Source organism: Tupaia chinensis, unplaced genomic scaffold, assembly GCF_000334495.1.
Source record: "Tupaia chinensis unplaced genomic scaffold, TupChi_1.0 Scaffold145519_1, whole genome shotgun sequence".
NCBI classification, from domain to species: Eukaryota; Metazoa; Chordata; class Mammalia; order Scandentia; family Tupaiidae; genus Tupaia; species Tupaia belangeri.
The window spans coordinates 192,131-203,984 of NW_006205376.1; the positions used below are offsets into that span (position 1 = coordinate 192,131).

The 11,854-nt window shown below is 43.3% G+C and overlaps 1 protein-coding gene across 1 annotated transcript in view; it reads right to left on the reverse strand.

Annotated features, from left to right (window-relative positions):
- Positions 1 to 11,854, reverse strand: part of DENND5B (DENN domain containing 5B) — a 138,091-nt gene that overhangs the window by 83,557 nt on the left and 42,680 nt on the right. The window contains exon 9 of the mRNA XM_027768116.1: positions 7,955 to 8,142. Within this exon, the coding sequence (XP_027623917.1) occupies positions 7,955 to 8,142 (188 nt within the window). The remainder of the gene's footprint in view (positions 1 to 7,954; positions 8,143 to 11,854) is intronic.

The window sequence follows — 11,854 nt, forward strand, 5'->3', positions numbered from 1 at the left end:
CAGGGTTTTAACCACCATGCCACCCGCTGGTCCCCATGCCAGGCATGGTTTTTAAGCCACTGGGTCCAGGACTCAAATTGCTTAATTGGTCATGTGGGAGCCAGCCACCTCAACCACCATGTCACTGTATGACTCCCTATGTTAGTATTTTTATCCCATAACAAATACGTAAGAATAACTTTATCTGGGTCTCAGTCACTTATTATAAATAGGCATGATTCTCTAAATGTTTGGCATCCAACAGGCATTCCAGAGTGGGCAAAGATGCCCAGACTTATGAGACTGTATAAATAGATGACAGGGAACCAGCAGTTAGCGTAATGGCTATGTCGCTGGACTCCCACGTAGTCGACCACAGTTCGTGTCCCGGACCCGGTGGCTTAAAACTCACGCCGGGCGCGTTTTCGTGCGTGCCCAAGATCCCGAGAGGAGAATGGAGGAGAAGGGATTGCGGCGTGACCATCCCCCCTGGGGGATGATTTCTTGATTTCTGTCTCTATGTCTCTCTCTGTCTGTCTGGCGAGTGCACGCGCCCTACAGTGAAAATCTCTCCAAAAAAAAAAAAAATAGACGACACTGGGCAGATGCTTATGGAACACGCGGGAACTGCCCACGCTGCCCCACGGCTCTCACAGTAGCTGCGGTCTACTGTAGAACTGGCGATAATGCTGAGCATCGTGTAGCACCCCCAGTGGGATAAACCTGGCCAAGACCAACTCAACTGATAGATAAACCACAAATCCTGACTTTTCCCAAAATGATCTCTTCCTCCTGGGTGGCAAAATCGTTTTAGAAGTCATTAGATAAAAAGCCGGTCAGGAGAGGTGGTAGAGGCAAGTGCTCTAACCCTTGAATAATTGAAAGCTGACTCAAAAGATAATTTTGAGTTAAGAAGGAGATGCTGAAACCAGAGAAAAAAACTTTGAGTTTCCTTACATTCGAGATTTGGAATGTATTTTGAATTTTAAAAATGTTTAAATATTTTTCAAGTAAATACAGAAAATTCAAGATGCCAAATACCTGCATAAAATTCTGGTTGTCTCTCAGGTATGTGATTCTAATAAACTCTAAAAAAAAATTCCATCTTTACCGTCCATACCCTATGAGTCAGAACAAGGTGGTCAGTGGGGCGGGGTGAGGGGTGAGAATTGCTCCTAGAGTGGAGGGGGCATGGCGGTGGGGTGTGCATATCATGTGTGACTGCTCCTAGAGGGGTGGACCATGGGGGTGTCATGTGTGACTACTCCTAGAGGGGTGGACCATGGGGGTGTCATGTGTGACTTCTCCTAGAGGGGTAGACCATGGGGGGGTGTGTCATGTGTGACTGCTCCTAGAGGGGTAGACCCTGGTGGAGTCTCATGTGTGACTGCTCCTAGAGTGGGGTGGACCATGGGGGTATCATATGTGACTGCTCCTAGAGGGGTAGACCATGGGGGTGTGTGTGTCATGTATGACTGCTCCTAGAGGGGTGGCCCATGGTGGAGTGTCATGTGTGACTGCTCCTAGAGTGGTGGACCATGGGGGTGTCATGTGGTGTGACTTCTCCTAGAGGGGTGGACCATGGGGGTATCATATGTGACTGCTCCTAGAGGGGTAGACCATGGGGGGGCTGTGTCATGTGTAACTGCTCCTAGAGGGGTGGCCCATGGGGGGTTGTTGTGTGTGATTGCTCCTAGAGGGGTGGACCAAGGTGGGGTGTCATGTGTGACTGCTTCTAGAGTGGGGTAGCCCTGGGGGTTGTCATGTGTGACTGCTCCTAGAGGGGTGGCCCATGGTGGAGTCTCATGTGTGACTGCTCCTAGAGTGGGGTGGACCATGGGGGTATCATATGTGACTGCTCCTAGAGGGGTAGACCATGGGGGTGTGTGTGTCATGTATGACTGCTCCTAGAGGGGTGGCCCATGGTGGAGTGTCATGTGTGACTGCTCCTAGAGTGGTGGACCATGGGGGTGTCATGTGTGACTGCTCCTAGAGTGGGGTAGACCATGGGGTGTGTGTGTCATGTATGACTGCTCCTAGAGGGGTGGACCATTGGGGCTGTCATATGTGTAGCCCACCACATGAAACTATGTGGATTACATTAACGGCTGGACACATGGCATAGGCGGAGTTAAAAAAGAAAAGGAAATTTTCATCCTGTGTTTCTCCCTGCCCCCCACCTCATGTCACCAAGGACAAAGTTCACGCTGTCCTCTGGATGCTGAATGGCAAAGTAAGGTGAAAGGAGAAAGCAAAAAGTGCTTTTATTTTTCTCTTTTGATCCCAACTCTTCATGTTAGATGCCCATGAACAAGGAGTACTGTGAAGTTCCAAATCAAGCTCAATAAAAATCAAGACTTTCCTCTGTTCAAAATCAGATAATCTACAATGATTTCTATAGTCCCAGGTAATCTTTGAATGCAGCCCTTCAATCTGCAGGGGAAGACACTGAAGCCCAAAAAGTTGGGTGACTTCCCAAGAACTGCTGCAAATGTGTATTCTGAAACAGCCTGCTTGCTTATGGCATTTTATTTCTTTTAAAGAATTATTTCATTTAACTTTATTTATTTACTTTAATGTGACCAGAAAGGAACTGGGGGTGGGGTGAGAGTGAGAAAGCAAGCCATCAATTCCGGGACTCAAACAGCAGTCAACCATGTGGGAGTCCAGCGCCCTAAACCACCATGCCACCTGCTAGCCCCTGCCATTTTCTCTTTAAAATATATTTCTTATCTCTAATGGTAGTAGATTTCTCTAAGTAAAATTAAAAGCTGAATATCACATCTTGCTGAAGACCATGAGGCTGTCTATAGCTTTCTTTAAATCCATATCTTCCTTTCTTTTTTTTTAAAGACAGGTTTTTTTTTTTTTTTTTTTTTTTTCTTTTTGGGGGACTTGCCGGAGAGACAAAGAGAGACAGAGAGACAGAAAGCAAGAAATCAACCCACAGAGGGGATGACCCTGCCACAATCCCTTCTTCTCCACTCTCCTCTCAGGATCTTGGGCATGCACACACAAATGCCCAGCGTGAGTTTTAAGCCTCTGGGTCCAAGACTCGAACTGTGGTCGACTATATAGGAGTCCAGCAACGTAAACACTACGCTAACTGCTGGTCCCTAAATCCACATCTTTATATGTACAGCTCACTCTCTTAAAAGCAATATTTATGAGGACCAGCAGTAAGTGTAATGGCTGGCTACGGTGCTGGACTCCCACACAGTCAACCACAGTAAGAATCCCGGACCCCGTGGCTTCAACTCATGCCGGGCGCGTGTGTGTGCGTGCCCAAGATCCTGAGAGGAAAGTGGAGGAGAAGGGATTGCAGCATAGCCATCCCCCCTGAGGGGTGATTTCTCACTTTCTGTCTCTCTCTGTCATCCTGGTGAGCACATGTGTCTTATAGCAAAAACCTCCCCCCACCAAAAAAAAAAAACCCCAATATCCATCGAAAGCTTAAAGGAAGAAAGTAGGCCATCTTAATCCTAATGGGGGATTCATTATCTTTAAAAATGGATGAAAAAAATGCACTAACTTGCTAGACTAAATGTTTCCAACCACAACCCACCGCTTACATTTTGTGTTGGTTCTTTCATTAAGGCCTTCCTGCACCCCTTTTATATCCCTCACCTTCTGTCATGAGAAAAATGTTACATATTCTGAAGTTTTAAAGCGTGTTACAACACAGAGCCACTGCTGAGCTGAAAATGTATCTCAGGACAATGGAACTCCGTAGCTGCTGGCCGGTCTCCACCTTCCCACAAACTCTCTCATATCCTCCTATGTCCGCTCAGAGAGGCCCAAGTTGGAGCTGCAATTACCACAAACTAAAAATAAGAACTACAACGTGTAGTTTATTGAGGGCCAGCTCTGTGGCCTGGTGTTTAAGGGAGCTGGGTCCCACACAGCTGACCAAACAGTTCAAATCCTGGTCCCAGTGGCTTGAAAAATATATCAGCTGTGTGTGTTCCCAAAGTCCTGATGGGAAGGACCAGCTGGTGGCATGGTGGTCAAGGCTGGATCCCATGGAGCTGACTGCAGTTCAACTTCTGCACCTAGCAGCTTGGAAAATAGGCTGGGCGTGTGTGCTCAAAACCCTGTGAAGAGGATAGAAAGGAGGGGAGCAGCCATACTCCCTGGGGGGGCAGGAGATTTGTCATTTTGCACCTCTCTGTTTCTCTCCAGCAACATGAACCTTATAGCAAAAAAAAAAAAAAATAAAAAGGTGGTGGGGGGGAATGTGCTGGGATCATGTCCCATTAGGGAGTGCTTTCTCCCATCCTCTCTCTCTCTCTCTATTGAGCACACATGCCCTCTGGCAACTTAATAAACAAGAAAAAAATAAAAAAAAAATTGGGAAAAAAGCTCTTTTCTTTAAAATAAAAACTCTGGGCTGGCAAGTAGTATGGTGGTTAAGGCTCTCAAATCCCATATGGTTGACTACGGCTGAGTCCTGGACCTGGCAGCTTGCACTCGCTCTCTCTCTCTCACAAATCGAAGAATAATAAAAAATTAAATAAATAAATAATTCTTTTGGGACCAGCTGTTAGTGTAATGGCTGTGTTGCTGGACTCCCATGTAGTCGACTGCAGTTCACATCCCGGACCTGGTGGCTTAAAACTCACGCCAAAGTGTGTGTGTATGTGTGTGCCCAAGATCCCGAGGGGAGAATGGAGGAGAAGGGATTGTGGTGTGGCCATCCCCCGGGGGAGTGATTTCTCGCTTACTGTCTCTCTGTCTCTCTCTGTCTGCCTGGCGAGCGCACGTGCCCTATAGCAAAAACCTCTTAAAAAAAATAAATAAATAAAATAAATAAATAATTCTTTTAAAAATAAACACACAGAAACTTCTTACAGTGAACATTCAAGTTGCTTCCTCTTTTTTTTTTTTTTTTTTGCCACAGGGTGTATGTACTTACTGGAGAAAAGACAGTGAGAGGGAAAATGAGCAATCACCCTCCTTTTTCCCTCCTTGGGGCCAGCAGATGGCATAGTGATTCCATTGCTGGACTCCCACATGGCCACTCACGATTTGGTGGCTTAAAAAATCATGCCAGGTGTCGGGAACCAGCAGTTAGCGTAATGGCTATGTCGCTAGACTCCCACGTAGTCGACCGTGGTTCGTGTCCCGGACCCGGTGGCTTAAAACTCACGCCGGGCGCGTGTGCATGCGTGCCCAAGATCCCGAGAGGAGAATGGAGGAGAAGGGATTGTGGCGTGACCATCCCCCCTGGGGGGTGATTTCTCGCTTTCTGTCTCTATGTCTCTCTCTGTCTGTCTGGCGAGCGCACGCGCCCTACAGTGAAAATCTCTGCCCCCCCAAAAAAAAAAAATCATGCCAGGTGTGTGCATGTGTGCCCAAGATCCCAGGAGAAGACTGGAGGGGAAGGGACTGCAGCATGGCCATCCCCCACAGGGGATGATTTCTCACGTTCCCTCTTTCTGTCTCTCTCTTGTGAGCACATGGGCTCTAAGGCAAAAACCTAAAAACACAAAAAGAAATCACCGACAATGAGACAACTTCTGAGTCTGAAGGTAAGCCGGCATGCAGGCGAGCCAGAGAACACCCGAGTATTTCCTCAGAATCTCAGGACAAGATAAGACAAAAATAAAGTGGCAAAAGCGTTCCATTTCTGTCTTTAACTTGTTTTTGTGTTCACTATTTAACGTTCCGATGAGCAAGAGCGGTAGCAGGTGAGGTATCACATATGCAATTAATCTTCATGCTATGAATTCTTCCACCCGTGCTCTCCTCACCTGACTCCCTAAAACCCATGTAACAATGGCTGCTTGTGCTGATCATCCTGGAATCATGAGGAGAGTAGTTAACTGTAAGCCTCTGAATTAGAGTTACATTAGTTACGTAACAACTAATGTCATCCTTTCTTAAAATAATGATTTTGCAAACTTGTCAGTTTTATGACCACTTTTAGAGTCCTGTCACTATTTTTCAGGTATTACTTTGTTTTGGAGTTTTCAAGGAAAGGGAGAGGGAAGTACTACTAGTGAATGCATTTAAGTAATATGTATACAAAAATGGCTATTTTTGTATTTTTTTCTCCCTAGGAATTAGGTAATCCAAATTATTTCATTCTCACTGTAAAATGATACCATCGTAAAGTGACTTACTGTTAGTCTTTTTTTAAACACTAATTAATAGTCTCTACACAAAAGCACTGTTATTTTCACAGCTGATTTTAGGTTATTTCATGTTATTCTCTATAGATGAGTATACATATTTGTTAAAGTGTTGCCGTAATGACTGAAAATTTTTGAAAATCACAGACATCATTAAAAGAGTTTTCGAATTTTTAAGTTTGCTTATCTTTAGAATCAGAGGAACTGTACAGAGAAAGATTTCCAAATTACGAATGTATGAAGGTGTCATTTGAAATTTCTCAACTATTATTCGTGCAAAATGGAAAGACAATATTTATACATCTAAGTAAACTGTCTTAAAAGATCATTTGATTAACATGCAAAATAGATCAGATACTTAATAATAAAATAAAATATATTATCATTTAAATCTGTAAAACAAAATGAATCTGACTTGTTTTATTTTTCTTGAAAATTTAAAGGACTTACTTCTTTGAACCAGTAAGATACTAACAGATTAATCTAATGAAAGAGAAAACAAGAACATTCAGGGGATAGAGAAAAGAGGAAAGACAGGAAAAAGCAGAGAACATATGCAGCATAGTTGCACATACATGTTATATGATTTGAATCAAGCTATTATCCCCTGAACAAACATGTTAATTTTGGTAGAGAAACATTCATTAGAATAAAAGTAAGTGGGACCAGCAGTTGGTGTAATGGCTATGTCACTGAACTCCCATGTAGTTGACCGCAGTTCAAGTCCCGGACCTGGTGGCTTAAACTCACGCCAGGCACATGTGTGTGCGTGCCCAAGATCCCGAGAGGAGAATGGAGGAGAAGGGATTGCGGCATGGCCATCCTCCCAGAGGATAATTTCTCGTTTTCTGTCTCTCTTTGTCTCTCTCTGTTTTTCCAGCGAGCACATGTGTCCTATAGCAAAAAGTGTTCCAAAAATAATAATAATAATAATAAAAGTAAGCAATAGATGATTATGAGTATAATTATCATTTCTGGGTGTAATGGCTATGGCTTACTGTGTGATTTTTAAATTCATTTATTAAAATGAGAATCTCTACAGAAAATAAGAGTGAAAGTGAACCTCAGCATGAGAGCTATTAAGAAAGATGCTAATTAAAATAGTGGATTAACCATTTTATATTCAGTAAGAGGACACAGCACCCTTAACAATATTCCATGTCAATGTCCTTGACGCTACAATTCTGAGTACCATGAGGTTCAAAATGCTTTTAAGAATTCTTGCTTATTTTCTTCCTAAACAACATGTGAAAGTACGACACATAGAAAAACATAACATTAAGATGGCATAAAAGCTAGAGGTTAACATTTTTATCCCAAATACAAGCTGATGTTTAGAAAAGGTTGATAACTGGCATTATGTCTGAAAAGCAGAGAATACTGAAGCATCTGATAGTTCTGTTCTCCCTAGCTTGCTGAAAGGTGTTATTTTTCATCTGATGGAGGTAAAAAATTCACTTCAGTTAATACAGTGATTTTAAAGGATGTTATAATCAGGGCTATACCATTTAAAAATAAAACCTACAACATGAATGTGGAAAAGAAATGGTACTAGAATAATGAAGCAGTGAGGTCATACTATTCCTCCATCTTCACAGATTTATAGCTGTAAAGATTTGTCATCATCCTGTTTTGAATCCTGTTTAATTAATGACTCTGTGGTTGTCACTATCAAGACTCACAATCCATATTCCAGAGCTCAGGCTCTACCCTAGCCACTGTTGAGAGATTCTAGAAAGTCAAGGAGATACAATTTGGACAAAGACAAAGGTCTCTCACAAAAGTAGCCTTGACCAAAATCAACAAAAAGCAAATGTATCATGATTCGTTTTATGTTTTACCTCTTGAGGAAGTTCTAGTTTAGAACGGTCGGTTCCTTCTTTTGACTGAAGGCCCATCAGATAAGGGACAGGAGCATCGAGAAAATGCAGCAGAGAAGCAGGGAGGATGGGCACATAAACATGCTGCCATTGAAACGGGAACAGAAGTGTGGTGATGCCTTCCGCCACCGTCATCAGGCGCTGATAATCTGCACGGACAAAGGAGAACAGAGGAGAAGAGACCAAGTAAGGACAATCACTGCCTTAAAACAAGGGCTGAAAATAACATTTCAACACAAAGAAAATGTTTCTTTACGATTAAGCAGAAAATACTTTCTTTCTATTCCACCATACTTAGTTAAATGTTTCACTTGACTGGGTTTAAGGTGGTGGGGGTAGGTGGGAAACACCATCGTTTTCTCTGCTTCTTAAAATTCCCTGGAATGTGAATTTATACTCCCTTAAGATGTTTAAGAATCCTGAACTAAACAATGTCATTTTGACACTTAGCCCATTGAAAAGCACAAGATACATCCTGGCTATCATGTGTCATTGACTGATTACATTGTATTTAGTTTAGCCCTAATTTTGTGGGTACAAAGAGAGTCAAACAGATACATGCATTCATAGTCACACTTCCTACATGTATCCCTTAACTATAGAACTATCACATCTAGGGATAAAAGCTACTCAGAAGAAAATTAAAGGTTGGTTTTGGTTGTGCCTTGTTTATATGAACTAATTCATCAAAGGTAAAAGTGAGGAGCTGGGTCTGGCCTCATAGCCTAATGGTTTCAAGAGCCAGATCCCACGTGGCAGACCCAAGACTGGCCTCAGTGGCTTGAAAAACACAGCAGACATATGTGGGCACACGCATGCTCAAAATCTTGATGAGATGCAGAGCTGGAGGAGGAGAGACTGCTGCATGCACACGACCAATCATTGCAGGTACCCCTCCCATCTCTCTGATAAGTATATACTCCGGCAATTAAAAAAAAAAAAAAAAAAAAAAAAAAACACAAAAAACAAACCAATAAAACCAGGCCTGACAGTGGTACAGCAGCAAATCACAAAACTCTTTGAGGCTGATTCACACTGGAAGGTTCCAGGTTTGTGTCTAGAGACTTCCCTGAGTGTGCCCACGATCCAGCACTGGCTGAAGTTGGGGATGGGTGGTGGTATCAGTACCCCATGGTGTGTGTGGGGGTGTGTGCTCACTTCTCGGGGGAGAGAGACTAACTAAAAAACAAACAAACAAACAAAAACAAGGACCAGCAGATGGCATACTGGTTACATTGCTAGACTCCCACATGGTCAACCACAGATTGAGTAATGGACCCAGCGGCTTAAAACTCAGTCCAGGTGCGTGTGTGTGCATGTCTGAAATCCCAAGAGGAGAATGTACTGGTTGTGGCCATCCCCCTTAGGGGGTAATTTCTCACTTTTTATCTTTCTGTCTCTCTGCAAAGCATACAAGTCCTACAGCAAAATCTCTCTCTTAAAAAAATTAAAAACAGTCCACAATACTCAACTGTCCTCTAGAGTCATTGTGCCATAAATGTTTTGTACTTCTGTATGTCCACAATCTCTATTTAAACCCTTGGAAATAGATGTGTTTTAGAATTCAGATTTTTTTTAAAGAGATTTTTTTTTGCTATAGGACACATGGACTCACCAGAGAGACAGAGAGACAGAAAGCGAGCAATCACACCCTCCCCAGGGGGTGGAGTGAGGGGGAAGGCCAACACTGCAATCCCTTCTCCTCCATTCTCTTCTCAGGAATTTGGGCATACACACACATGCACCTGGCGTGAGTTTCAAGCCATAAGTCCAGCACTCAGACTGTAGTCTGACCATGTGGGAATCCAGTGCCTTAGCCACTATGCCACCTGCTGGTCCCAAAATTCAGACTTTTTTTTTTTAAACTTAGAAAATATGGTGCCCATACCATATGTAAGAACCATCTGGGACAACATTCTGTAACCAAATACAGTAGTATTTTCACAGTAAATCACACCAGTGTCACAGGACAGAAAAATCAAACATAAATTGGCTCACTTCGGTTTAGGTCTGGTTTTGCTGATAAATGAGGTACAGAAAGAATGTTCGGTTTTCAACATTTTTTGGACTTGAGAATTGAAGATAAGGGATTATAAACTTGTAACTGTCCTCCCACAGAATCCACTATACATGAATTTGGGGCAATCTAGAGAAGATGACTCTGGGAAGTCTTTCAAAAAAGGTTAAGGAATATGGTCAAAAGTTGCTTGATTCACATCAACTGAAAAAACCTGACCTAGCATAAACAGGTCTTTTCTTGTCACTTTATACTTTTTTTAACATTTAAACTACATTTAACAGTTCACTACAAGACCTTGGTAGTGAATCATCAGTTACCCATCCATAGCCCATGTATACTTAAAACTGTCCTTATTTGATTCATTATTGAGACTTAAGTTTTAGGTGAAAATTTATTTACGAGAATCCTAAAGCAAACACCAGGTGGCCTGAAGGGCAGAGGTAAGCCATGAGCACAGAGCTGACTCTATCACTTTGCATGGACATCTTCCTACCCTCCACCCCAGGGCTAGCCGAGCCCACAGAAGCAGCAGGCCTGCAACAGAGCATACTCCGTAGAGGTGAGGGCGTGGTGGGCAAGAGAGACTATCCGTTTCCTGCCACTCTGCTACGAATCGCAGATGCCTGAAGACCAGGCTCTTCTCTTTTCTCATGGGGTGCGGTGAGCATGGGAGACGACCTGAAACCCCTGAGCAACTGGGGGTTGGATGGCCCCTACGTTTAGAGGCTCTGGTCAGAACTGCAGCTCTGCACTATGGCAGGACTCCAGCACCACACCTGCACCGCAGTACTGTCCCTCCTTCACTGTGGGTCCCCTGAGGGCAGAGTGGCTTCTGTTTTTATATCATGTTCCCCACAAAGCACAAGCCTAGTTCGCAGTCGGTGCTGACCGCCATTTACCGACAACAGGAATGTTGGACTTTCTCCTCTTATGTTCAACAGTCCCAACGACACACAAAACTCGGGCAGGAAGACGAGCCAATTAACCGTCATCCAGAGACACGTCCTCACATTCTGTTCTGTGCCATTGCTTCAACCATGGACTGAGGTATTTGAAAAAGACCTTCTGTAACCCCCATACATAAGCTCAAGAGGTTCAAAAATGTTTTTGAATAAATAAGTGGATAAGATAGGTAAGATAGGGAAAAATAATATAGGGATAGATAGGTTAAGGTAAAGATAAAGATAGGACGAGATAAGCAAATAAGTTGGATAAGCTATAATTTTGCTGGATATCCAATTTAAGGAGACTTGCTTAGATTTTTGTCTACATGAAACTGAAGAACTAGCAGCTGGCAGGTGGCGTGGTGGTTAAGGGTGCTGGACTCCCACATGGCCGACTGTGGTTCGAGATCCGTACCTGGCAGTTTGCTTTCTCACTTTCTCTCTCTCACTCTGTCCCTCTCTGGTCAGATAAACAGACAGATAGATAGATACAAAAAATTGATAGATTACTTAAAAAAAAAAAAAAAAGGAAATTAAAGACCCACTCATTCTTCAGTCAAAGAAAATGGTAACCTCTCAGACAAGATGCGAGTCCCTGAAAAACATCACGGTTCCTAAGATATTCACATACTCAGTTAATTACGTGCTTGCCCAGGCACACTATGAGGAAAATGCAAATACCCGTATACTAGGCCCTGCTGACTGTTCATCACACCCAGAACCTTTACCAGGGGATTCATTCTAGCGATACAATCTAGAACTCTGCTTAGAAACAAAACTATGGTGGGACCAGCAGTTAGCATAATGGCTATGTCGCTGGACTCCCATGTAGTCGACTGCGGTTCGTGTCCCAGACCCGGTGGCTTAAAACACGCTGGGTGCATGTGCATGCGTGCC